Source organism: Balearica regulorum, chromosome 1 (assembly GCF_011004875.1).
Source record: "Balearica regulorum gibbericeps isolate bBalReg1 chromosome 1, bBalReg1.pri, whole genome shotgun sequence".
NCBI classification, from domain to species: Eukaryota; Metazoa; Chordata; class Aves; order Gruiformes; family Gruidae; genus Balearica; species Balearica regulorum.
The window spans coordinates 150,554,230-150,582,137 of record NC_046184.1 but is presented as its reverse complement, the minus strand read 5'-3'; the positions used below and the strand labels follow the sequence as shown (position 1 = coordinate 150,582,137).

At 40.2% G+C, this 27,908-nt stretch overlaps 1 protein-coding gene across 1 annotated transcript; it reads right to left on the bottom strand.

The window, feature by feature from the left end:
- Positions 1-201: 201 nt before the first annotated feature.
- On the bottom strand, positions 202-27,908 carry SLC5A7 (solute carrier family 5 member 7). The gene is made up of 9 exons (XM_075739227.1): positions 27,779-27,908; positions 26,544-26,766; positions 20,649-20,762; positions 17,581-17,736; positions 11,913-12,061; positions 7,788-7,931; positions 5,712-5,865; positions 4,678-4,895; positions 202-3,919 (listed from the first exon to the last, which is right to left on the bottom strand). The coding sequence occupies exons 2-9, from the start codon at positions 26,719-26,721 to the stop codon at positions 3,296-3,298; spliced, it is 1,737 nt and encodes a 578-aa protein (XP_075595342.1). The 5' UTR covers positions 26,722-26,766; positions 27,779-27,908; the 3' UTR covers positions 202-3,295.

The following is a 27,908-nucleotide window of genomic DNA, read 5'->3' as shown; positions in this document are numbered from 1 at the left end:
AATTTAGTGCACAATACTACTGTCTACAAATTGCAAAAGTGGGGAAGGAGCATCTGATGATTTCCATGAAAATAAATTTTACTTGAAGGATCAAGTCCTGTTGACATTTTGCTTGTGGAAGTAACTTGGTTGTATTTTGTTTTCTTTTTTCTTTTTTTTTTTTTTTTTTCCATAGCTATCAATCATAGATATGGCCTTTGGTTATACGAACAGCTTTGTATAAATTTAATGGTAGGATAGCTGAACTAAGGCAATAAAACTTGTAAACAGACTTTGCACGGGGCTGTTCGGTTTGGCTTCTGGAGTTGTCCTGTCCACTACGCAGCCCACCACCGCAACCACCGCAGCTGTTGTTGGACTCACGCAAAGACACACGCAGACACTTGGTATGTGGAAAGCAGAGGTACGATCACAGAATGAACAGTCTTCGGTGCCACTTCTCTCTTTTGCATGATAAAGCTTCCGTAGTGTGCTGCTTGTAAAAGTGCAATAAACTTTCACTCTCTGGAGAGGGCTGGAAAACTTTGTTGGAACCCTTTTCTGCCAGAGAATGAATAGTTCCATCTAAACAGGAATACTTTGTGTGAAATCAGTGTTTTCACAAAAATATTCCATAGGATAAACAGTATTAAATATTCTGATAATGTTGAAAGCATCTGGCTTGAAATTTTTGGACTAGTGCATTTTAATTTTTCATTTAACTTTTTCATTTTGAGCATTAAAAAAGCCTTTATGCTTTTATGGCAATAAGGCAATACAAGGCAAAATGAAAGATTTATATTTTTCAAGCAAAATTTCTTAAACAATTCCAGCTGAATCCCCTTTTCCTTTCCTTCTCCTCCCACTATTGGGAATTTTGAAATAAATAATACAGAAATGCTGCTGCATTGAAAGCATCTGGCCACTATGTAGCTGCTCATAGTGAAATTCTAGCAATTCCAAGACAAAACTGAAGTAAGAAAAATTTCAGGAAGACCTACAGGTGACTGTAAGATGGGATCCCCTAACTTAATTAGGAACTGCAGCAAAAGTCATTGGCCATGTAAGAGAGCAAGACTGTGGCTTGATATTTTCTCATAAGAAGGGATTCAGGCTAGTGGATTCGGGGCAGAAATTGATAATAATTCAGCAGTGGCTCTGTTCTCCCCTTTCTTTCTTCTGTGCAATCTCTTTCCTCCTCTCTTTTCCATGGTTCATGGGAGAATGAATACCACTGGGCTTGCATCTGGTTTGTGAGATCCTCAGCACCCTGAATTTTATCAGTGGCTCATTCACTCACCCCACAGGAATTTTTCATTTCTTTGCTGTATTGGCTCTGCTGGGTTTTCAGTGCAGATCCTGATTTTGATTCCCTCTCCCCAGAGCACACTCAATATTTGTTAGCACAGTAGTACCGCAGTTCACAATGCATATTCATAAATGAGATGCAGTGTTATTTTTAAATGCAGTGTACGGAAAAAAAAAAATCAACATCTCTAAAATTAATTTTCTCTATGTATAAAACATCTATATGCTGTTAAAACTCCACAAAAGGAGCAAAAACATATCTAAGGATTCAACCTTGTGAAACTTTATGTCAACATTGAATGCACAAGTCGATGGCTTCTTCCTTTAGCAGCAAAACCTATTCTTACATCTCCTATCCTCCAGTATAGCTCCTCGTGCTGTGAACGTTAAAGAAGAAATTTCACCAGTGACCAGCAACAGGAGGATATCTGGATTTCACTTGAACATTTTGTGTCATGCGTAGATATTAAAAAGAATTATTGGAGCATAACTCTTCATTGTACAGAAATCTAGCTATTAGATCTCCCACTGTGAAAGGCACATACCAATGGGGACAGACACAATCATCTCAACCCTGGGCAAATGGAAACGACGTTGCATGTTCCCTACTGGCCAGGGCAAAGTTGGAAGAGGCTTCGTCTCCCTGCTTTGCTGCTTCTGGCCAGCGTTGCCATTCATGAGTGAAGTCTCGTCTGTGCCTGGCTGCTGCTGGTGCTCCGCAGAGTCACCGTGACGGCCCAGGAGGATGGTTGTTAATGAAGGAGTCCATCATTTAGTGGAAGACACCACTGCGCCTTTCACTACGCTTGTGGGTTCAGCTTTCCTTTCAGTTCCCCTCCAAGCTGCCGCTGCTTTCAGAGGTAGACAATTACAGACGTGGAAAGCTGTCCAGCAAGCCTGTGTTCCCCATGGGAAATCAAATTTTTGAGAAAATGTGATTTTCCATGGAAAATCTGCACTTTACAGAGTAATACCAGCAAGTCCAGCCAAAAGACTTTTTGATGTCTTGGAGAATACTTTTTTATTAAGTGAAAAATGGGAATTTTCCCTGTGGAAAACCCTCTCATCCGTTTTTTTCAAGCCTTCTTGACTATCCTTACTTTTTAATATTTGTTCCATTGCTGCAGTTGCTTAGTGTCAGACTGCTTTGCTCAGTATTCATTTTGATGATAAATCAAGATAAGGCTTCGTTTCTCAACATTGAAAAGTTCTATTTAGTTTATAAGAGTTCTGTCATTTTTCACAAGCTGAGTTTTGACTCCAATTATTGCTTTAAAAATGTTGCTATCCTCCATTGGTGACAGCCACTAACCGCAGGGAAAAAAGAACACCTATAGTAACATACTTTGCTTAAAGTTGTCTTGCATTAGGTATAACGTAATTTTAAACTGGTGATTTCATTTTAACTTTTAAAATTAATATATGATGTTTAGCACTCCTATAAGGAATTTATTACTATTTGCCCATTTTACTGTCTTACACAAACAATAAAATACTAGATTTGTATTATTTGAATTTCTTTATGAGGAAAAAAAATGACCAGACCAAAACCCCAGGGAAGTTCTCTATCTGTCTTTGCTCAAGCAACTAGCTCTTTAGTAAGAAATCATTTATAGCTGTGCCAATAAAATGTTGACTGATAGTATTTCAGAGTGACTGTATTATAATCTCTTAATACAATGTCCTAGCTAATTAACCATTGCACTTTTTCTGCTACCTATATTTTCAATTGTAAATATTTTTTTTAATTACACAATATGTAGTTCTGGGTAGAAAGAATGGGATCTGAGTGTATCTTTTGGTAAACACTCTATGGTCTAATCCAATATGTTAGATAATAACAGAAGAGAGTTCCTCCCGTGGGATGCCTCTGCTGCTAGAAACAACGTAAAGAATTGTGCAGTGGCATTTCATTCCTGGTTCTTGCTTTTCTTCTGATAAAATACCTCTTACTATTCTTTGTAGAATATCCTGCTTCACATTGCTTTGCCTGTGGCTACCAGATTTTTTAATTATCTTCAGTGTTGGACAGCTCTGGACTCGAATCAACGTAATTGAAGGCTTCCTTGTTTGTGAAAGTTGAGCTCAAAGTTAGACTGTGTCGTGGATTCACAGGTGCAAGTTCATTTAATACTATATTGTCACTTTTTACAAGCGTTGCTTTGTCCATGTGTTCTCTACTGTACCTGGCAACAACAGCATCAAGGAAGTCCAGCTTTGGTGGCAAAGTCCCGCTCTCAAATAAGTATTTGGCTAAGTAGGAGACTATAATGTTAGTAAAGAAGGAGGTAAGCATAGCAAGTGTTTTAAATGGGAATCGCTGGATATAGATATTATTTTCATCTGGATAGCAGCCAGGATAGTAGATCAAGGGCTGAAGGTAGAGGTACGGTTCTCCTCCGGTTATTCTGAGAACAAGGCCAAATAAGTATCCCGCAATGGCACCATAGGTGTTGGTTCCTTTAATAAATAACACACACAGGAGCTGGGGGAATATGATGATATAAACAAGGTCAGAGCTGAGGTACCACAGGCCATACACTGACGAAGCTAGCAGTGCCATTGCTGTTGCTGACGCTCCAAACAGAAAAACAGTGATTCTCATGACCCACACAATTTCCCTGTCTGAAGCCTGGAAAAAAAAAAGGGCAGTGTTAAGTGGTTTTTTCATGGCAATACATGTATGCCTACATTTATGCACATAGTCGATATAAAATACTGCATTGTAAAAGGAAATTTGGCATGACATATTCAGTATTTACAAACTAGTATCTCTACCTCTGTTTCTATCTCCATCTCAAGCACAGAGAAAAAAGCTCAAGGGTTATGGTTGCCATTCCCGAAGCTGTTAATCATTGAGCATAAGGAAAAGTTTGATAATGTGTCAAAGAAAAAAAAACCACAACATAACAGCAGAGTGTTAGAAATAACTTTTAAATATGGCTCAACCAGAAAAAACTGTCAGCATCAGAATTTCTTCTTCTCCATTTCCTAAGAAAAACTCCAACTCTCTAGCCCACTATGTTGTCAAATGTTTTCCTGATAAATCAATAATTCAGAAAGATGTCTCATTTTGTTAAGGATTTACAAAAAATTTATGGTTGCAGGAATAATTAGGAGCCATTTGGATAAGCTGCAGTGCCATGAGAATTCTAGAAAGCTGCCTCCCCTGAGCTAGCTTTTTCACCTCTGTCATCAGTCACAACCATAAATATTTTTATGACTTTCAGTTTATTCAATACACAGTTAGGAATGAAATGTTATACTTTTTCTAGTCATAGGCAGGAAAACAAAAGAGGTGTTCCATTATGAAATTACAGTCTATGCACCACCTAGTTAAGGTCTCACCTAAAATTTTGTCTAAAAGTAAAAATGAAAATGTAATCTCACATTTTGCCGAAAAGAAAGCTGGTAAATGTTCCGAGCAAACATAGAACTTGCTGATAAAATTGAAGAGTCAGCTGATGACATCACGGCTGCAGACACAGCACCGAGGCCAAAGAACGAGATATAGACTGGGCAAAGGTATTGGAGCACGATCGGTAAAATCATATCTGCTTCTTTTTTAGACATGGGGTCAGGGACACCATACTCAGTCTCATTCCAGGCTGCAATATGGACACCGGTATGTTATTAGTAACATCAGTAGTCATCAGCTACAGCATCTCTCGACTTCATGTGTAGTGAGCTATTCATATTGCCACATTTTCATTCACATTCAAAGACTAAACTGTTGCTAGGGCCAGACCGACGGCATTTCTGTTAGGCAGATTTAATTCTGCTCAGCATTTTTCCTTATCTCTAAGCTAAGTCTCACCACAGCCTGTGGTTCTCCAGTAGGACATTTAATATTAAAACTTTGCATTGCTCATAAGTGTCATTTTAGCCAATAAATAAAGTCTGGGATCCATGTTTGTTTGTGATGTGTTTAACTGCTCTCTTGGATTGCAGACTCAGAGCTCAAAACCATGTTTTAAACATTTCTAACAGAACGTTTCTAACAGTTTAGAACTGTTGTGGTCTTTAGAACACATGGTCATGGTGATGGGGATCGCTCTCACAAAGAACTTAACGAGGATGTTTTGGTCAAGACAAGAAATTTCTGATAAATGACTACAGAACATACACAGTTACTTTTCAGTTAGTACTGTTAGGACCAAATAAAAATATCATAATTTAACTCAAACATTAAATAGAAATATTATGTCTGTAGATAACTAGAATGTGCAAAATGAGTTATGTCAGCCACTGGGGCAGGAGCAATTTCCCCTGGGAGAAACATTCTATAATATTATTTTTCAGTGTAGTCTCCAGTTGGAAAAGTCATGAGTTGATTAATGATGTCACCTGGCTAGATTATATCTGACATAAGCTTTGTAGGGTTTTCACACATTTAATTGTACTATTAATTTTTAATCATTTACCTGTGGATGCTCCAATTGCACCAATGAGTACTGCAGGAAGAGCCATCACAAGACAGCCAAAAGCAGCCAGAAATGACAGAACTTGGGCATATGTGGCAGAAGACGAAGAAAGAACTCGCTGGAAATACGCTTGCCATGGGATTCCTCCTAATGTCTGCAAACACAATGGGCAGCATCCCGTCATTGGGGGTGAACTCTTGATTTTTTTGCTATCACCACATAGAGAGCATGTAGAAGCATCACTTGAATGCTGTGTTGCTGCTCTTTCATTTATTTATTGACTATCAGTCAGTCAGTAATAGCTGTAGCTTTCATTCTCACAAGTAATGTTAAAACTTTGTAAGTCCACTTAAATCCCATTCTTTTAGACGTTATTCCTTAGTACAATTAGCAACAACATTTTGCACTTACATAGTAATCCCTAAGAATTGTGAGCTGCATAAATACTTGATAAAGCCTTACAGTAGGTTATAAAATACTACTGTCATATTTCATATTTGGAGAATTTGGCCTCCAGTACCCTTCCCCAGCCAAAATTAGATTAGTCTTCGATAGGATTTGGAAGCAAGATTTTATTTTCCTTTATGAATCTGTGTGGCAATTAAAACAAGGCAACACATTCTGTATAGATGGGACACAAGAATCTGAAAAATTGTTCTCTCACTGTCTTAATCAAATATGATACCAATGGAAATTAAAGACAAAGCAGTAAAAGAAAGTTTCTTTTTACAGTAGCAACCCTTCTCTTGTTTTAGGTATGTAACCGTGAAGATCCTGATTAGACTTAAAATTACGTCTGCAAAATATGATACAAAAGAGTATTATCAAAGGTTGAAAAACCACGTGCTAACAATTCTGTCTTGAGAACAGGATTTTAATAGTCTCCACTAAGTAAATAAGTTCTGATGACAAAACAGCATGGAAAGAAAATGAAGCAAATAATTGCTCACTAAATGTGCACAGTCCAGTTCTGCACACTAAACGAGGCAGGAGGCATTTGGACCAAATCGTGTATATACAGGTGTTTCATACACGTTTCATGCACACACAGGGACCAAATGAATATTTCATGAGCAATTCTGATTTCAGCTTGCTATTTATGACTGTTTTCCTCTGCAGCCTTAATCATGTTCCTTTAACAAAGCTTTCCAAGCCTGTGTAAATTTCTTGAGCTATAATGAAACAAACAAGATGAAAAGAAAATGTGTCACAATTTGGCAACATCAGAGCGTTCCTCTGGTCATCAGCAGAGATGAAACCTTCAGGCTTACCAGACAGAATACATCTGCTTAAGCTAATGTCATACTTTGGCTCTCTGAGAATCTCTAAAAACCTTAGCTGGATAGAACAATATATTTTAATAGCCCAATTATGAGAAAACTCTGAAGATTTTTGGTTGAGATTATTTTAAAAAAAACCAATACAGCAAAACAAACAACAAAAAAACCCCAAACAAAACAAAACAGAGAAAAGAATCCCAAAGTACAACATGGTAATACAAAGTGTAGAGTTTCTCAGGGGCACTGGGAATGGAAAATGTTAGCATGTGTTGCTAGATCTTCTAATGGAAAGGTCTTAATAACCACCATTCCCATGTGTAACACATAGGTATTAAATAATGAAAGCCTCCAGTTCATTTTTTGCATATGTGCATGTACGTATCCATCCATCCATCCATCTCTGCTAAGCTTTTTCTACGTCACCTGTACCTAAGGCATATTTAATCATTTGTATAACATGTTTATTGCCTTCTGCAATATATAAATTCCTCTGCCAAGAATGACATCAGTATTAGCTGCACACTTTTAATTAATTTTAGCATAAGTCAACCCTTTCAGCCTGATGATATTTAAATTGCGTTCCTGGCAATGCTGACTTTGACAGCTGTGCTACAATATTCTACTGATATTTCACTGAAATCATTCAAATGTGCAGAAATATTGAGCAGGAGTCAGGAGGGTAAAAGTTTTCAGTTTGCTGGAAACTCTTAACTAGACTCTCTATTATTTTCATCTGTCACAGTAACACAGTGGGAGTGCTTAAATGCTTCATTCCTTCATACAAGACATCACTTACCAGTAAAAGGAAATTGTCCAGCCATGTGTAAATGTCAAGTGAGTTGACAGATCCAAGCCAAGGTGCTTGGTGCACGTGGTGCACAGCTGTGAGCCCAATGTCTGTCACTGCAGGATGGGACATCGCAAAGGGTACACTGATCCACTGTAACCAAAGAGTAACACTTTGTTCAGGTCTAAAGAAGGCAGTCTAAATCTGTGAAATTCTAATATTAACATTGATCTATTTTTTTTCTTCTTGCATGTTACAGATCAAGTGCCAAGTTGCCGAGCTGACTTGCAGAAAAGTCGAGTTGTGTGCTGGTGGAAAGTTTCCGAAATCCAGAGAGCTGGGTAATGGATAGCTTACCTCTGTACTGGAGAGTGTGAGTATGAGAAGAGAATTAATCAGTGTAAATTGCTAAATCAGCAGGAAAGATGCATTTATACATCTTCATTTTGTTTTCCCTAAACTTCATGTATGTTCTTTACACTCTTTCCTGGACCACACTGTAGAGAAACATCTACATATAGATTTGTGTGCAATAGCATCAGGATTTGCCAGTATACAGGCATGAGACATCACAAACACACCTGAAGGCTTGGGAATTTGCTTTTAATTCAACACAAAATTATATCATGATAAGAGAGGGGTGCCGTTGGTGAACCTCCATCTCTCTTGCTCCAGAACAGCCAATAGCCCAGTGTTACAACACTTTTCTGCCTTGAGGGTGACTTCACTCTGGGCTCTTGACTATTTTCAGGCTCTGCTTTTGATCTAGGCCAAAAAATCAGTTGAAAAACCCTTCCCAGAGACAGCTTCAGCCAGGCGGTTCATTTCCTTCACCAACTGATTTTTTGTGCATTTACTTTCCAATTCATTTTGCAATAGTTTAACTCACTAACTCTCTGCGAGGATAACCTCAGTAGCTCCTACTGAGAGGAAAACTGGACTTTTTGCCATATGGAATAGACCATCACAAGCACGGCGTCTTTAAGGCTCCAATGATATCCAAAACACACAGATTACTACAATTCAATTGATCACATTTAATTGTATGGGGTAACAGGAGCAAGGAGGGGAGAAATCAAACATCTTCCTCTACTTTGTTGCACAACTATTGCAATAATGTGTAAAGATTATATGAATGATTGTTATGTTTTGCTGCACTACCTATTATTCAGGTTGTTTATCATGTACCATATAATTCTGTTCTCAGTTACATATACAACTTTGCCAATTTAAGCACTTAGACAGAAAGATTCCCTTCTCACTGTCTGCTTGGGCTTTTCTGGGAAAGACCTCCAAAATGTTTCAACTGTCTCCAAGATATTTTGAGGGAAAACCAAACACATTGTCAAAATTCATGCAATGCTTGTTGAGAAATTAATGGGGAACAAGGATGTCAAATATTTTTTTTTATTCTTGTTTGTGAATCTCAAATCTCAAACATGTCCAAGTGATGAGCTTCTGAAGAGCTGCAGTTTGCACATACTTAGCTAAGATTTTCAGTAGGGTAAATTTCTAAAGGTCCACCTGCAGCCTACATGCCACAGCTCAGGATTTAACAGGGACTGTATTGCAAATGCATTATGAGCTTTTGTAATCGATTCCAGTTCCTGACCATAACCTAGCAATTTTGTGGTCTCAAGGCCTACCTCTACATTAGTAAATAAAACAAGTCAAGACACTTTCTCTGGCCCTGCAGTTCACTAACATGTGATGGTTCACATCCATACATCTAGACTCCTTTCCCTGCCAAAAAGAACAGCCCTTAACTGTTCCTGGGAATTATCTGGGAAAATACTAGTTGGCATGTGCCAAAACAGTGCCAGGACTGTGTTAACAATTAAGCTCTACAAATGATCCTGTGTTTTCACCTTGGCACTGTTTAACTTGCCAATATAGACATAGACCCAAATTCTCTCCTCTCTCTCATTTTCTTCGTTGAGCCCTTTCTATCAGGAGTAGGACATTCACTGTTTTGGATGGAAGGCAAATAAAACCAAGGCTTGTGGAAGTGAAGTAGAAACTGGGACTTCATGTCAGGACTTGAAGCTTGGGGGTGGAAGTAGCAGGTAGCTAGAAGGACCTGGATCTCATGTGATTGGAAACCAGAAAAAAGGACTCTACATAGTGGCAAAGAGTTTATAATGCAGAATTAATGATACAGATGAGATGAAGAGTCAGTAAGCGGATGAAGAGTGCAGGATCAGGGAAAGACTCACAGGGCAAGATGAAGACAAAGAGCTGAGAATTGCAGGTGTGGGTACAGGAGAGGGAGGAGGGAAGGAGAGAGGCTATATGGGATTGTAAGGAGAAAACCAGGGAAGTACATGGAGTGGCTGGGGTAGAGGTTATGGAAGCCTAAGGAAGAAGCTGTGGCTGAATTGAGGAGCCAGGGTAGGGAACAGAAGTGATCACAACAAGCATCGCCTTGTGGGTAAGTAGCAGGAGAGGAATAGACATTAGAGGAATGAGCAGTAAAGCTCTGTGCCAGTGGGAATACAAACTGCTGCAGAGCCTGGAGGGGAAGCTGGGATACCTGAGCCTGTGACATCTGCTGTGACACCTACTGTGAAGGTGTCCCATCTCATCTAAAACTGCGTCACCTAGAGCATGACCATTTTGATGCTATCTATCTGAGGCTTCCAGCCCCACTGATGACTCTCAAGGCTGAGAATACGGTTCCATCTACATGACATTATTTCTGTTTATTTTAAATGGGAAATTACATAAAGATCCTGAACAGAATTAAAATAACACTATTAAAGCTAGAGATCCAAACATTTAGAAGACTGCTATACAATCTTCATTTGCTTTCCCCTCCATTTCAGGTTCATGTTGCCTTTAATACAGGATCACATGTTGTTATTCGCATGGGATCAGTGTCTTTAGCAGTGCGTGAGTTGTTCTCATTGGAAAAACATTTCTGTATTTTGATTTATCTACAATTTTGGGAATTTCTGTAATGCACACCATCTGTAGAAACTGAATGGTTCACAAATTTTAACATGCATATTAGGGAAGGAGACCGTATTTTTCCCACTGTGCAGGTGAACAAAGGTATGAGAGAAGAAGATCTGGAATAATTTCTCATTTGAGGTGGCCAGCTGGAACTTGGATTTGCTTTTTCAGGGTATTTAGCACCGTTCCCATGAAGACAGTTACAACAGGGAATGCTTAGCACTTCTGCAGATAAGGCCATAGGCCTCACGGTAGGATGCCACAGAGTGAGGACACACACAGGGTTGGTTAGTGACCACCTGTGTGAGCTCTGGCTGAAGCAATTTCCCTAGAGCTACACAAGAACTCCAGTGAAAGACGAGAAACAACTCTGGGTCCCCAAGGTGCCATATAGTTCCTTCACCTTGAGCCACACCATTTATTTCAGCCTGTCTCAGATCTCTGCACAGCTGTGACCATCTGTTACTGCCACTGGCAAAGACAGACAGCAGCTTCTCTGATTTCACCCCTGTGATCTGAGCCCTGTTGCACTGATAGTTTTCAGAGTAGGGCTTAAAGAACAGCAGTAAAGAAAAGAAAAGGCTACCCACTAGCATATCATTCATAGCTGATGAGGGGACATTCATACCACCATATTCAATCAGCAAGATCATCTGGTGAGACTTCATATATGATGGTCTCCAAGGACGGTGGAGGGAAATGAAAGAAAAAACAAGAAGGCAATTTAAAGCTGTGTGAGTATGTGACAGCTACAGGAAAGAGAAGCAGGAGAGTATCAGCTCTGCAAGTTCAATACCAGTGTTTCTGGACTGCTTTACTGACTGCTTCTTATGTCTTATGCCTCCTTCCAGTGCCTGTGCCACAGTCCTACGGACAGGTGGGGAAGAGTTATACTCAGCAGGAAAAAGGGCAAGAGTGTTTGCACTATCAGACTGGTTGGAAAAAAGCCAAAGATTCGGGCTTCTTGGTCAGCATTATTGTCAATGTATAGCATGGGCTATACATTGATGTAAACGCAGACTCTTTAAAGTCAGTGAGTGCTCTGTGAGTAGAGATATTCCTTCTTTGTGCTTCCAGTGAAGACAGTTCCAAAACTGAAGCTGGGCAACACGTCTCAGCAATCATCATAATGCTCAGGGCAAAGTCCTCAACCAAGAAGTGACAAAAAGCCAAACTTACCAGTCCCAGGAAGATGCAGAAGAGCTGAACTACATCGGTGTAGGCCACAGAATAAAGCCCACCCACAAGCGTGTACATAGTTGCAATTAGGGCAGAAATAATGACTGAAATATTGACATTAATGTCAATGATCACACTTATAGTGGCACCTGTGGGGGAAAAACAAAACACTGTATGTTAGTATATGTCGCAGTATGTCTGATGAGAAGGCTCCCCTTTGTTAAGTTACATATACAGGTACTGGTCTGCCACGCAGTCTGACAGCAACAGCATGAAGATATTCCTCCCTCTATCTTCTGCACAAGGGAGTGGGAAAAGGAAGGTTCCTGTTGGTCTAAGTTTAGTATCTGTCATATTACAAGTTCTTATCAAATGGAGGAAGGAAAGGTCCTAACAGCCTTTCCTTACACTGTGCAAGGTCTGTAAGGACTAGATTACCTTGTATTGCCTGGGGAACAGCAGATAACGCACAGACAGCTGAAGCTTCCCTGGGTAAGTTGCAGCCACATGGGAACAAGTGTATCATCGCAGTACAGGCTAGGTCTAGGGGAGGTCTGCTGCAATATATTACACCCTTTTCTATCTCACTTATGCTCTGAGCTAGTCCCTTTTGACCAAGGGAAGGATGGTAGAGGAGGCATCAGCTATAGGGACAAGTGTCCACTGATCTTTCCAAAGTGCCCTTTGATTGTTTACATGGGACAAAGATGGGTTTCTTCGCAAACTGGAGAATCCATCCTCCGTTGTCAATCTAGAAACCAAGAACTTTTCCAAGCACGATCAAGCAGATTTCATTTGTAGAAAACAAACCACAATGTTGAGTTGACCAGTCAGCCTCCACAAAAGAGCTCATAGAATCAAAGAGTTGCTGAGACTGAAAGGCACTTCTAGAAATTCTCTAGTCGAAGTCCCCGCTCAATCAGTGTCAACTGGAGCAGGTTGCTCAGAATCATGTTCAGTCAGGTCTTGAATATCTGCAAGGATGGAGACTCCACAAATTCTCTGGGCAACCTGTGCCAGTGTTTGACCTCTCCCACTGTAAAAAAAAAAAAAAAAAGAAAAAAAGTTTTTTCTTAAGTTTAAATGAAATTTCCTGTGACATTCCTGTAGTTTTGTTTGTGATCATTGCCTCTTGTCCTGTCACTGGGCATCACTGAGATGAGCCTGGCTTCGTCTTCCTTAGTGCGTTTTCCCCATTGCCAAACTGGGTATTTATGCACATGGATAAAATGTCCTGAGTCTTTTCTCCAGGCTGAACAGTCCCAGGTCTCTGAGCCTCTCCTTATATGCCAGATACCCTGTCCCTTAATCATCTTTGTGGCTTTTCACTGGACTCACTCCTGTACATCTGTATCTCTTGTATTGGGGAGCACTGGACCCAGCACTCCAAATGTGTCTCACCAGTGCTGAGTAGAGGGGAAGGATCCCCTCCCTCAACCTGCTGGCAATGGTCCTTCTAATGCAGCCCAGGATGCCATTTGCTTTCTTAGCCACAAGGGCACATTAATCATGTAATCGTATAATCACGTAATCATGTAATCATAGAATCATAGAACGGTTTGTGTTGGAAGGGACCTTAAAGATCATCTAGTTCCAACACCCCTGCCATGGGCAGGGGCAGTCTCCACTAGATCAGGTTGCTCAAAGCCCCATCCAGCTTGATCTTAAAAACTTCCAGGGATGGGGCATCCACGACTTCTGTGGACAATCTGTTCCAATGCCTCAGCACCCACATAGAGAAGAATTTCTTCCTTATATCTAATCTAAATCTACCCTCTTTCAGTTTAAAGCCATTACCCCTTGTCCTGTCACTACACGCCCTTGTAAACAGTCCCTCTCCAGCTTTCTTGGAAGGCTGCTATAAAGTGTCCATGGACCCTTCTCTTCTCCAGGTTCAACAACCTCAACTCTCTCAGCCTGTCTTCACAGGAGAGGTGCTCCAGCCCTCTTCATTGCTGGCTCATGGTCAACTTCATTGCCTTGTAAGACACCCTGGTCCTTTTCTGCAAACCTGCTTCCCAGCTGGTCAGCCCCCAGCCTGTACTGGGACACCAGGTTGTACCTCCCTAGGTGCAGAACTTAGCGTTTCCCTTTGTTGAACTTCATGATGTTCCTGTTGGCCCATTTCTGCAGCTCGTTGAGGTCCTTCTGAAGGGCAGTACAACCATCTGGTCTATCAGCAGCTCCTCACAGTTTTTATTTTCTGCAAACTAGCTAAAGGTGCACTTGGTCCCATCAACCAGGTCATAAATAAAGACATTACACAATACAAGACTCAGTATTGACCCCTGGGGTATACACCTGGTGACTGGCCACCTGGTGGCTTACATGCTTCTGGTCACAGCCCTCTAAGCCCAACAGTTCAGCCTGTTTTCAGTCCTTCTCACTGTCCACTTATCTAGTCTGTACTTAATCTGTTTGTCTATGAGGATATTACAGAAAACAATGTAAAAAGCCCTTTCTGGAATCCACAACATGCCCTGCCCTCCCTTCATGAACCAAGCCAGTCAGGTCATCATGGAAGATGTCAGGTTGGTCAGGAATTACTTCCTCTCCATTAATCCGTGCTGACTCCTCCCAATCCCCTTCTTGACCTTCATTTATTTGGAAGTAGTTTCCAGGAGTATTTGCTCCATGACCTTCCTAGGGACGTAAGGCTGACCAGCCTTTAGTTCCTGATATCCTCCTTCTCCTTCTTGAGGATGGGAGTGACAATTGTTTTCTTCCAGTCTTCAGGAACATCCCTGATCACCACAGTCTTCAGAAGATTACTGACTGTCCTTGTGTCCTGGTTTTGTCTAGGACAGAGTTAATTTTCACAAGAAGCTGGGATGGGACACAGCCAGGACAGGTGATCCAAACTAGTCAAAGGGGTATTCCATACCATATGACATCATGCGCAGCACAGTTGAGTGGGGGGCTACTTGGGGAAGGGTGGGGCAGTTCTGGATGGTTTGAATGTGTGGTCTGAGTGTGTGGTCGTGTACAGTTGTTGGGTCATCGTGTGCGAAATTGCATTGTGTACCACCCCTTTTGCCTATTCTAAGTACTGTTGTTATTTTCCTCTCCCTCTGCTGTCCCAGTAAACTGTCCTATCCCAAGCCACAAGTTTTACCTTTTTCTTCCGATTGTCCTCCCCATCCCACCAGGGAAGAGGGGTAAGCGAGTGGCTGTGTGGTGCTGAGCTGCCAGCTGTGGCTAAACCACAACACCTTGCAATGCTATCAGACATCTCCTACAGCACTCGCAGGATGCATCCCATGAAATTGTGTCTGTCCAGTCTACTTAAATGTTTCCTAACCTGATCCTCACCCAGCAAGTCTTCCTTGCCTTGGGCTTTCCTAGGCTTCTCAGGGTCCTGGGATTCATGAAGGCTGGTCTTACCAGCAAAAAATGAAGCAGAGAAGGCACTGAATACCTCAGCCTTTTCCATATCCTTTGCCACCAGGTCTCTCATCTCATTCAACACCAGTCCACATTTTCCTTAATTTATATACTCGTAGAAGCCTTTCTTGCTGCCCTTTATGGTCAGACTCAAATCCAGGTGGACTTTGGCTTTTCTAAACCCATCTCTGCACACTTGGGCAGTGTCTTTGTATTCCTTCCAGGTCACTTGTCCCTGCTTCCACCTCTTCAATGCTTCTTTTTTTATGTCTAAGTCTAGTCAGGAACTCCTTTTCAATCCATGCAGGTCTCCTTCTAGCTTTGCTTGTTTTCCTGCTTTTCAGGATGGACTGTTCTTGAGCTTGGAGAGGTGATTCCTGAATACCAACCACCTCTCCTGGACTCCTCTTCTCTGCAGGGCTGTCTCCCATGGGATTTCTCCAAGCAGCTTTCTGGAGAGTCCAAACTCTACTCTCCTGAAGTCCACTGTTGCAGTCCTGATTTTTGCCTTGTTCCCTCCTCTCAGGACCCTAAACTCCACCATCTCATGAACACTGAGTCAAGGCTGCCTCCAACCTTCACATCCCTAACTAGTTCTTCCTTCAACAACGCGCCTCCCTTCATCAGCTCCCTGATCATTTGTGTCAGGAAGTTGTTGTCAGAAATCTCCTGAATTGCTTGTGCCTTACTACACTGCCCTTACAGCAGTTATCAGGATGGTTATACATTTCCCTTGGATGTATTGACTATTTCAAGAGATTACAGTCTTTTAAAACCATGCTTTTTAAAAAAATCCTCTTCTAATTAGGATAATTTAAATGAAACGTGTTGCAATAACTTTTAGTACTTGCAAATATTGTAGATGGATATTCTTGACCCCATAGGTGGTAGAGTTCTGGCATAGAACACAATGTGATGTATGGTATAAAAGAGCTGCTGAGAGCTGCCAGGTGATTTTTGTTGTACAGTAAACCTTCAAAGTTCATGTGTTTAAGGATTACAAACTCAGACCTCTCTCACAAGCTGGAAGCCCTATCTTTCCCTTCTATAACCCTGCCAAGCAAGGAATCATGAGGAAGATCAAGAAGTGAAGAGTACTGGGATTAAATATTCATTAGTGAGGATAGATGTGCAAATTAGGATATATAATATAACTAGATCTATTCACAGAATGTTAAAATCAAAACCCTCGATGACCTTTATAGTCATTGACATTTTTTAACTGTCAGCTGTTAATATAAACTAGAAAGGTGTTCACATCACTTGCTTTGAAATATCACAGATTAGCTTGTCCTCAACAGAAAGAAAGTATATTCCAAATATTCAGAGTGTTCTTCAAGTTATTCAACTGCTATCACCTCAGCATGTAGTTTGTTCTTAGTCCTTTAAGGGTTTTGTGACAAAATTGTGGTAAACAAGCTCCCCATTGCTTTGCAGTTCATCAGAGCACAGTTGGAGAGTACCTTCAAAGTTTTTCTGTTTAAAATAGCTTGTGCTAGAAAGCATTACCACATGCATGTGCACTATGAGTATGATTAGCTGGTAAAAGTCAACTACTGGTGCTTCAACTCAAGAGCTTTCTCAGTTCTTGAAGGGATTGCTAAATTCAGGCCTGAAATGCAATTAAAAACCCTGGAAACTGATTTTTTTCAGGACTGTATGAGTAGTTAGGCGATTTCCTATTGAGTCATAATTCCACTAATTCTCTGTATCCTTTCTTGAATCCTAAGTATTTTCTTCATTTTGCCAAGTAGAGAGCCATTTAGATTGGATAATACTTCAATTTTTTTATTGGCATCTGTTTTACTTCTATTATTTGTGCTATGGAAAGTTTTGTATATGTAGGTCTCCTATATGCAAAGGATTATTTTTTTTAGATGCATTGGCAATAATATTTCATATCTTTAAGGCAAATTTTGGCTGGCTTCTGTGATCTCAATGGTGTAAAAAAGAAGCTGGGTCAGTCTTGACATAAAAGGGACACTTGCAATCACTCAAGTCACCCTCACAATTAAAGGAACTTTGTTATTAAATGTTTTCATGCTCTTTGAAAGGGGACAACTTAAAGGTACCTGAAAATGAATAGAGACCTTGCATGTCTTTCCATTACCAAAATAATTAATGGGATACCATTACCAGGTTTAATTACTAGTTAGCATGGGTCTGAAAACTGTCACACAATCATTTGGCAAGGATAGTTAGCATTTCAAGCCGGAATGCATTTCTGATTTTCTTAATCTTTTCCACCTGTGAAAAATTATTATTTATACTGCTTATTCCTTACCTAAGGCAGAGAAGATGGCAGCAGCCCAAAACATTTCTCCCATTAAAGCTGGAATAAACAGCAGCCCTCCCATCCTTTTTCCATAAAGCTGCTGAAAAGGGTCTAGCATTGTCACATAGCCTTTGGATCGCATGGGTTTTGCAAAAAAAAGACCACCTACAAAGAAAAGTAGCATAAGACACCAGCTGCGGTGGAGGAATGCATTGCCATTAAGGGGCAAAACATTGATTGTCAGTTAAGGGCACAAAATATCAGTATTACTGGTTTGATTTTTTTTTTTTTTTAAAGAAATAAGTACAGTTAAAACATCTTCTGAGAACTCTTACCTTACAGCTGTCTACAGAGTTACATAAACACATCCACACCATTGATGCCTATGGTCTGATAATGAAAAATAAGTTTGTCTGGTACAATTTACTTAATCTGCTATTACAGATGCTGTCAGAGGTTTGTCTAATTTTGGATCAGGCTAAGGGAATGAAATACGACTTCAAACATGCTTAATGTACACACAGCAAATTTGATTCTTTCAGGACAATTCAGATTTATTATGTATGCTTAAATCAACCTTACTACACCTGCAGGGTAGGTCACATGCCTTATGGGCTCCGCAGGTGTCAGGCTTCCTGAACATTTGTCATACACTTATTTCACTTATGCATGTTCAGGAATTTTTATGCATCGCAATTCTGCTCTGCCTGGATATGGGCTGGATATGTACATAAATGTGCAAAGGCCTCACCTTTCTAATGTACAGTCCTCAAAATTCTTTCTGGCTGGGGAAAAAAAAGGACATACATATCTCAGGAAAGCTGAAATAGCCCTTGTACGGAAACCTGTGTAGTTAAGACCTGCATATGACTATAACTAAGTAGACTTCTACCACAGTAAAACTGCTGAAATGCAATGTATAAGGTACAATAAAAAAACCCTGGAAAACCAGTCAGTTCCCAATAAAATCTACTGTACAGTATTTGGCAACCCTTAATCAGGTTCTTCATTACAAGATATGTAATGTATTTATCGCATCGTACAGAAGTTTTTCCACATTTCTATGTATTGCCTTGCATCGCTCATATTTCTTCATTTCATTAAGTTCCCTGAAGAGAAGGCACCGCCTTACCAATCACAATTTATTTATACTGCTTATGTTAACATTGTCTTTATGCAGGTTGTTTGAATGCAGAAACCCTCCAGCATTTTTTTACTATTCTTGGATTGGTTATGGATCCTGTTCCTATTCTACTATTATGTCATCATTACAAAAGACAACTAAAAGAAGAAAAAAAAGGAATCACTGGTATTATAATCTATTACGATGTTCAAGCATCTGTCAAAGGAAATAGGAGATATTCTAACGTTTAAAACTAAATTGCTTGAAAAATTAGGAAAAGTGGTACACAGTACAGCATTGAATTAAGAGGGAGATTAAATAGATCTTAAATCCTTCCAGTCTGAAACAATAATATGTCTTTTAGCCTTGTATTTATAATTTTGATTATTTTTAAAAAGAAGGATAAACAACTCCTCCTCCCAAACCTGCATGTACAGATCATGCCTACAGAAATGCTTTCCTGTCTGTGTTCTGCAGACACATGTATGGTCACATGATACAGCATTTGTTTCTCTGCGGTGGCCATTATAATTTCCAGGAAAAAAGTCTGGATATCTTTTAAAATAGCTGGAAATGAGAGGAGAGGCTAACTCAACTCCTTCTGGGCTATTATTAATTTGTGTCAATTCTACAGAGGCTGAGAGTCAGGAGATGTTTGTGCCTACAATCCTAACGACTGCTTAATGACATCAGTGGATGATGGACCTCGTGACCTCATAATGACATCAACTGATCTCTAGGGAGACATTTACTGTTATTGTTTTCCTTACAGGAGATAGAGCTGCTCTCAGCAAGGGGAACTACTACTGGAACTGGAGCTGGCCCACATGTGCCAGAGGGAAATATCTACAGTGGGGAAGGTTTCTACCTGGGAAGAGAGGAGAACCAGGACAGGCCATAGGCCAGCACTTCTGATGCGAAAAAAGAGTCAGGTGGGTAACCAAGTTGTATGGGATAAAAATGAAAGGGGCAAGAAGACCTGGATAAGCAACCGAAGGAAACAAAGGGACAGTCTAGGTGGGAGGACCATGGGAAAAGACTCAAAATAGACTGAGAGGTTAAGTATTATTAGAAAGGCTAAGACACCAGTCGCCTTAATGAAGATGAAAAACACAGGATCTTTTTTTTAACAACATTCTTTGTAAACAGTTGCATCCACAGTTGCATTAGGGACATGATCTGTTCACAAACTGAGAGGATGTAGCTGACAACTTTGTGGTGTATTCATCATGGCTCGCAAGGCAATACTTCTGTTGCGAGCTGCTCCGTGTGGTTGAGACATGATGAGAAGTTTTGTATTGCTATTATTTTTAAGAAAAGTAAAGAAGTTCTGAGGCTACATTTCAGGAATTAGAGGCCACAGCGTTAAAAATTATAATGCCATCTGTATTTTACACTCTGACCCTGCATGTGATTTGGAGTTTTGTATCACATTCGAGAGGCTGCTTAGTCCAATTTTGCGGAAATAGACCAGTTCTATTACAGATTTCCTACACAAAATTAGAAAAGTTACTTAGACTCTTGGTGAGGATCTGTAAGGTATAAGCACTTCCCTAACGTGAAAGGGTATTTGCTACTCTTGAATTCCAATATTTATAGATTCCCTGATACTATCATGTTGCAGATCATATAGGCACTTAAAGAAAACCTGAATATATAAAACATAGTATATATAATTTAAAAAAATCCCACAACAAAACCTTTCTGATTGTGACCTCCATTGATCACTATGGTTGCAATAATCAAGTCTTGTCAAAGCATTCAGGAGACTTAAGATATCAAACTATTTTTAGTGATTTTCTGTTTTTCTTTTTAATAGCCAAATCTATCAGCAGAAGGGATTCACTTTATCTCAATATCCTTTTATCAGACCCTAGTTGTTTCATTTCAAACTATGGACTAGTCATCAGAACTGTTTAAAATGAGACGCTATTAGCTTTAGTTCTTTGCTTACCTAAAACCAGACTAAGGGCATATCCGATGGGTGCCTGAGCCCAAGCTAGACCGTAGCCTGGGACATACACAGCTTCTGCTGTCCCATTGATGTAACCTCCTCCAACCCATGTGGCTGAAAAAGAAGAGATGGAAAAGTCTTTAATGTGCACACAGAAAGAAAATGTCCCACATTGTAGAATGAAATTGTCATCACTTATAATATTGCTATTTTTTATTATATGTACTGTAAAAGTGCCAGACATGGTATCCTTCTATAAAAGATAGTCCTAATTTGAAAAACTTACAACCTAAGCATAAGAAAAAGAAGTTAGATGGACTGAGACAATCACCAAGGTGTCAGTCATAGTATAGTCAGATGTGAGGACTGAGTCCCCCACTACTTGTTTACAATGAATGAAACACATCAACGCATTAACTGTTACCATTTTTTTTTTTATTAGTCCAAATGAAGGAGAGATGTCAGGGGGAATCTGAAGAAGAACAATAAACACACAGTGATAAAGTCATCCCAGCTGGGAAAACTCAAAACATTTAAATTAGACAAGAGTTTAACAAATGCATGGTTTACTAGGCCCTCCATGAAAACAAAAATTGCCCTTAAAGCCTTGCTAAATTTTAAATTGTGGCTACATGAAGCACATTTAGTAAAGTCTGACTTCCCTAAATGCTGTAGTTCCATATAGGACTGTGGTGGTTTTGTGTTGCTATTTAAGTTCTAAACTTTGACTCATTTATTTTTGTGCTTCCTGAAGACATAGTCCAGAATTGAATGGTGCTATCTGTAATATTTCTGATCTTATCTCTATAAAAAACAGCAGTATTTTTAGTATACCAAGTTCATACCCTTAATGAATTGATTCTCTACCTTGAAGGGAAGTTTCTACATTTGAGAATTTGGGACCTACAGCACGTATGAAAGAAAATCTCCAACACAGAAATGTATTGTGATTACACCTGCAAAAATAATTCATCACAAATTAAGTAGTAAAATTTATCTCTTCCTATTTGCAGATTTCATGTAAAAAGTTCTTGGCTTTCTCTAATGTATAATAAATTTTATAAATCTGGCTCTGTAGTTTGACCAAGGGCAGGCAGATCATTACAAGTGCTAGATTTTTGTAATGACATTTTGATTTGCCTCAGAGGCCCCTCCTCATGTTTTCTGTAGGCCCCCTTTAAGTACTGGAAGGTTGCTATACGGTCTCCCCAGAGTCTTCTCTTCTCCAGGCTGAACAATCCCAACTCTTTCAGCCTGACCTCATAGGAGAGGTGCTCCAGCTCACTGATCACCTTCATGGCCCTCCTCTGGACCTACTCAAGCAGGTCCATGTCTTTCTTAGGCTGCGGGACACAGTACTCCAGGTGGGGTCTCACAAGAGTGGAGTAGAGGTGGAGAATCACCTCCCTTGACCTGCTGGTCACACTTCTTTTGATGTAGCCCAGGATACAGTTGACTTTCTGGGCTGCAAGTGCACATTGCTGGCTCATATTCATTTTTTCATCCACCAATACCCCCAAGTCCTATTCCGTAAGGCTGCTCTTAATCCACTCATTGCCCAGCCTACATCCATGTTTGAGATTGCTCCAACTCAGATGCAGGACCTTGCACTTGGCCTTGTTGAACTTCATGATGTTCACATGGGCCCATCTCTCTAGCCTGTCAAGGTCCCTCTGGATGGCATCCTGTCCCACTAGAGTATCAGCTGTACTACTCAGCTTGTGTCATCCACAAACCTGCTGAGGGTGCACTCAATCCCACTGTCCATGTCCCTGACAAAGGTGTTAAATAATACTGGTCCAAATATGGACCCCTGAGGGACTCTACTTGTCACTGATCTCCACCTGGATATTGATCCATTGACCGTTGAGTCCATAACTACCTGGGATACGCGTTGTCTATTGTGTCCAAGCAGTATAGGCTTATGGAATATGTTGTAAGAACCTGCATGCAATAACAAAAGTAAATATTTAGAAAGGGAACTGTATTTGTCTCCTTCCCTGGTAAAAGCAAGAGCATGAATTCTGCATGAATGATACCCACTTCCACATGGGGACTAATATCCCATAGTCAAGCACAGAGGTCCAGCATTGCTGCAGCTGTGGTGCCAGGAGTCTTCAACATTGGCATTGATTTGCTGGGGGTTGCTACTGAGGTGGTGGGTGTTCTCCAAGGGGCACTTGGATGCTGTGCCTAACTCCCTTGCTTTTTTCTGGAGGGGGCCAGGTCACTTCACTTCTGTGTGACATTGCAGGGGCCATTGCCCTCCCCTGGCTGAAGGGGAATGATGCCCTGTGGACTGGTATTGCTGGGTAAGGTGGAATGCAGGATTTAGCACTTATTTTCAATTTGATTTCTTGATATCTGGATCGGGGGTTGAAAAATAGCTGCTGATTAATTTTTGTGTGCACATCACTGTTCTGGAACATCTGCCAAGGACTCCAGAGCTCTAGGAAGGTGCTATATGCCTTTTTCTGAGGGGGTGAATGGGTTGTCAGCACGTACATTGACAATAGTAAATACATTAGAAAAGAAATAATGGGATATGATAGGATGGGATTTCAACTTTAGATATTAATTTTCTGATCCTCCGTTTGCTAAGCCACTATTTAAAGTTAGTTTAATACCTTTTTTTGGTGAAATTCTTTTTTTCTTTTTCTAAATCAGACAAAAGGAATATAAAATTTAATAATCTCTGGAAACACTTATGTGGTAATCTATTTTAATCCTCTCTTTGCCTACTGTCTGAAGGACCAAAAAATGCAGCAAATACCAACATCCATTTAAAACATGCACCCTAAAAAATGATCAAATACTGAGGATATGGAGTGCAATTCTGCTCCTAGTTCATATGAGGAACACAGAAATTAATCTCAGATTTCTTTATATATATCAATATATATTAGAAAATCAGTTCTTTTGGCACTTTGTGAATGATCCCCTGTCTGACCACTCAAATTATTGAATCAACTCATCAGGTTCTGTAAAATGAAAATCCTGACCTAAGGATTACAAAAAATAGAATTTTGTAATATTTCTTTTTTCTTGTGGAAGGATATGTAGCTCAATCCAACCAATATGAAAAAAATAACATCAATACTTTATTACCTTCTTAGTCGTGTTTGTAACCTTTCAATTATGTAATCTCAAATTTGGGGTTTAAACTCAATCACCACAATCAGAAAAGAGTCAAGTTTGTTGCACTTCTTAAGAATTTGACCCTCAAATTAAGGAACGCTAATATTTAATGCAACATTTTAACTATAATTATGTATGAACAATACACAGATTAAAGGCATGTCTAGTATGGTACTACGTTAGTTCATTTTAATATGAGGTGTTGTGATCCAGCCATAATTCAAGCTTCTCATTTTTTCTATTTTCATAATTGCAGACACACTCAGCCTTCAACAAGCTTTGTGTCTAGGCATTTCAGTAGCTAGTTGATACAGCCGCTTCTTCAGGATCATGGTATAAATCCGAACATGTCCATAGCCATTATTCATAGGTAGTGCATTTGCTTTAAGGTTTTACAATGCCATTTAGAAAATCAACTATAATTACTCAGGAATCTTGAATCTGTCCCCATGAAGTCATGATGCTTATGCTCTGAATTTAATTTTAAATTTATAAGTTGAGTTCTGTCGTCCTCCCCTAGAAGTAGCCCTAGAGACTGCTACCATTTTCGTAGCCAATACCCGCAGAACATGGTAGTGTTTGCCTTGGGCAAGAAAGACAGAATTAGGCCTTATCTCATAACCCGAAGTACTTCATGTCCATACGAACAATATCCTTTCTGGAGATCTTTAAAAATGTCTTGTTTTCCTTTTACAGGGTGGGCTTTGCTCTTTGATTCACATTTAGACAATTAAAGCTGTACGATATAAAGACAATGCTGGAATAGCTATATATCTCTGGAGGAATGTTTATGAGGTGCAAAATCTGCATCTATCATTTTTAAAGAAGCAAATATATCCTTAAATAATGTGACTATTTAGCAAAAATTATTGTGGATTTTGATCAGCTTAATTTCACAATTATTTTGTTATGGCTTTACAAACTAAGTATCCCAATCACCCTCAAGGAGGCAAAACTCCAGCTAACCCCTGATTCTGTAGACTTGTGCCCACACTTCACTTTGTGTGCCAGGTGTGGTTTCCTAAAACTGAAAGTGTAACTTACTTGCCATCTCAAGCTTTAATTGCCATATTTATGGAAGGTAGAGGTGAGAAAGTACGTGAACCCTGATAGTATAAAATCCATGATTGTTTTAGCTGTGCAAAGGCTTGAGGATCAGCCTGATATTCTACCGCAGAGATAATGTACTACGCCATCTCTAGAGCTTACATGGTGAATTGCGTGGGTGTGAATTGTGGTGGTTATAGAAATTGTCTGCAATATAGGAAGCACCAGTTCAAGTCTCATCTCTGCTTCAGCTGTTATGAAAAATATTCCCATAAAATAGGATTAAGGAGACCAGAATTTGTGTCTTCTTCCACAGGTAAAGCTGTTAGTCATAACCACTTGTGCAGGGAACGTCTTGTTTTGTCTCCACTCCCCCGATCTAATGATTACAGTTTTGTGGCGAGCAATATCTCTGCAAAATATTCTGGTTTCAGTGCTCTTGAAAACATTTCTTTCAACAGAAAGCAGTCAAACCAGCTCTTGCTACGAGCAGAATCTCATCGTATCTGATACTTCAGTAGCCAATGGATATGTGACACAGTAAATTATAGCAAAGTGCTAAAAGTAGAATATCTGCCTCTATTCAAACTTTATTGACTTTTACAAACATTCCTTACTCACTATCCAAATATTCAGTCTTTGAATGAGCAATATGCCCCTGCAAGGGGATGGGAATTTGCCTCGATTAAAGAACACAGAATTTTGGCCCAAGTTTTTATGTGTCTTTTCCTTATTAGATAATTATGAAACCAGAACAGTGCAAAACAGCAAAACAAAAATATAACCTGATAAATCTAATTTGGCAATTGAAAGGGTTTTGCCTGAATAGGATTTAGAAATAATAATAATAATAATAATAATAATAATAATAATAATAATAAACAACAACAACAACAATAACAACACAACACCAACACCACATGCTTAGAAATTAAATTGCTTAAATAAAAATGGTGGGCTGATTCACTCTTCTTATAATGCATTTTTGTACTGATACCATATGTTAGCTGTAAGACTTGAGATTTTTGGACCATATTGTGAATATCTTGTTTACCCAGGTAAGACACCTGGTTGAACTGGCTCTGGGAGTCAGACAGCACTGCTTACAAAATTAATGAAAACTCTTCCTTTGCCCAGGCTTTTCCTACTGATATTACTATTCGCAGTAATGTATTATTTTGCCAAACTGCTGCAAAAGAAGCTAAAAGAATTCACAAAGTAACTTTGCTTATGCCAATTTTCTTTTAGAAACTTATTCTTAACTGATGCTGCACCCCCTCCTCATATCTTTTTGCATATAAACTTTGTTTTACTCAGATTAAACAAAAGTAACTCATCAATTTGGATGGCTTTAACAACAATAACAATTATTTTAAAACTGGATTTCTTATTAATTTATATAAATTCTATACCTGTGTCCAAAACATATCCGATCTACAGATGAATATGAAAGCAATGAATAGGAAACATAATATATTCTTCCTTTATGATTTTAAAATATTTGTTGCTTTTATATTGATGCTACATTTGTCTGTTCACTAAAAAATATTAGCAGCAACTGGAAAAAAAAAGTATATATATTGTCTCCCTTTTGCATTATTCAACATTCAGATTACACTACTTCATTCAGATGGAAAACTGACAAGTTATACGCTGGTTAGGAAAAAAAAAAAAAGAAAAAAAGAAAAAAAAAAGTGTTTTTTTACATACCAGTCATTGTAAATCCACCAACTAGCAAGCCAATGTCTCTTCCACCGACTATAATAGCTTCGCTGCGATCTCCTTCGCTGCCGGTGTTCTTGGTTTTCCAAGCAGCCCATATCCCAACTGCCAGGATAGCCAGGTAGAATACAACTATGGCCACCAGCCCCTCCAAATGGAAAGCCATGTCGAAGTCCCAACTCTTTCTTTGATCGCTATTTCATTAAGAACTCTGGAGAGAATGCAATAATATGTCTGCTTTTAACAAATCTGGTCAGATGCTTTTAGAATCAGTGTACAAAGAAAACTCAGATGGCTATTAAAGAGACTATTCTGGTGAATTTATGAAATGAGTATTTCGGATGTAAGCAAAATTAAGTTTACATGCCAATTACAATGCCTGTGGATCAACAACCAACAATTGCAACCTGCGATCACAAAGGGAAATGAATGCCGAGGCTGAAAGCTATGCAATTCTTAGAAATCAGTTACTGAGCACTGAATTCTTTTAGTGTCACCAAACCCCCAGCGTCTGGGAACTCTTCAGTCAAGAAAGAGTTTGGTACACGGAATAGGAGAGAAGATCTTGGCCATGTGGGCTATTACAAAAGTCTCTATTTAGTCAGAAGATAAGCCACAAAACTGTTTTAAGTTATTTAAGAACTATGGATAAGTAATAGCTACTACAGCAAAACACATCTTCGGAGTCTTTGTGTTGGAATGCTGAGTCTTTTCCTCTTTCTATCATCTCCCGTATTTAAAAATCTGCATTTTCTCTTTTGCAACATTGAGATGTCCAGCAGTGGAAGTATTAATCTATTCTCGTTCTCAATTTGCGAATTAAACGGAAAGCTTAAAAGCTGTCGAACGACAGAAATGTTAAGGTTTACGAACTGCAGCGGGGGAAAACTCCCGGGAGACGTAAGCAGCGGCTGCCCCGTACCCAGCCTTTCCCGGAGCCCCCTCCCAGCCCTCGCCCCGCCGCTCCGCGATCGCTCTCACACAACCGCGCCGGCAAGACCCGTCCGCGCTCCCGACGGCTCCGCGGGAGCCCTGCGCGGAGCCAACCCGCGGAGCTAGCCCTACCTACCGGGGGGCTCCGCACGCCGCGCTCCGTGGAGGCGCCGCGCCGCCCGGCGCGGCCGCGCACCCCCCCGCCCCACGCCCACGGCAGGGCTCCCCGCCCGCCCCCCGCCCGCCGCCCCACGCCGTCGGGGAGCGTCGCCCGCCGCCCGCCGCCCCACCTGCGCTCCGCCGCCGCGCTACCCCGCAGCCCCCGGGGCACGGCCGCCCATCCTGCGGGGCGGTGTCGGGGCTGAGCCGCGGGGGGCTTTGCCCCCGCCCGGGGTTTTCCCGCTTGGAGGGGGAAGGCGC

What these genes read in the sequence shown, in the direction of transcription:
- SLC5A7 (XM_075739227.1), bottom strand. Translation starts at nt 26,721, where the DNA reads ATGGCTTTCCATTTGGAGGGGCTGGTGGCCATAGTTGTATTCTACCTG. An exon ending in TGGTGGATTTACAATGACTG is followed by an intron (nt 20,763 to 26,543) that starts GTATGTAAAAAA and finishes CTTCTTTTTCAG; the next exon opens with CCACATGGGTTGGAGGAGGT. An exon ending in AGCTTTCTTTTCGGCAAAAT is followed by an intron (nt 3,920 to 4,677) that starts GTGAGATTACAT and finishes TTTTTTTTCCAG; the next exon opens with GCTTCAGACAGGGAAATTGT.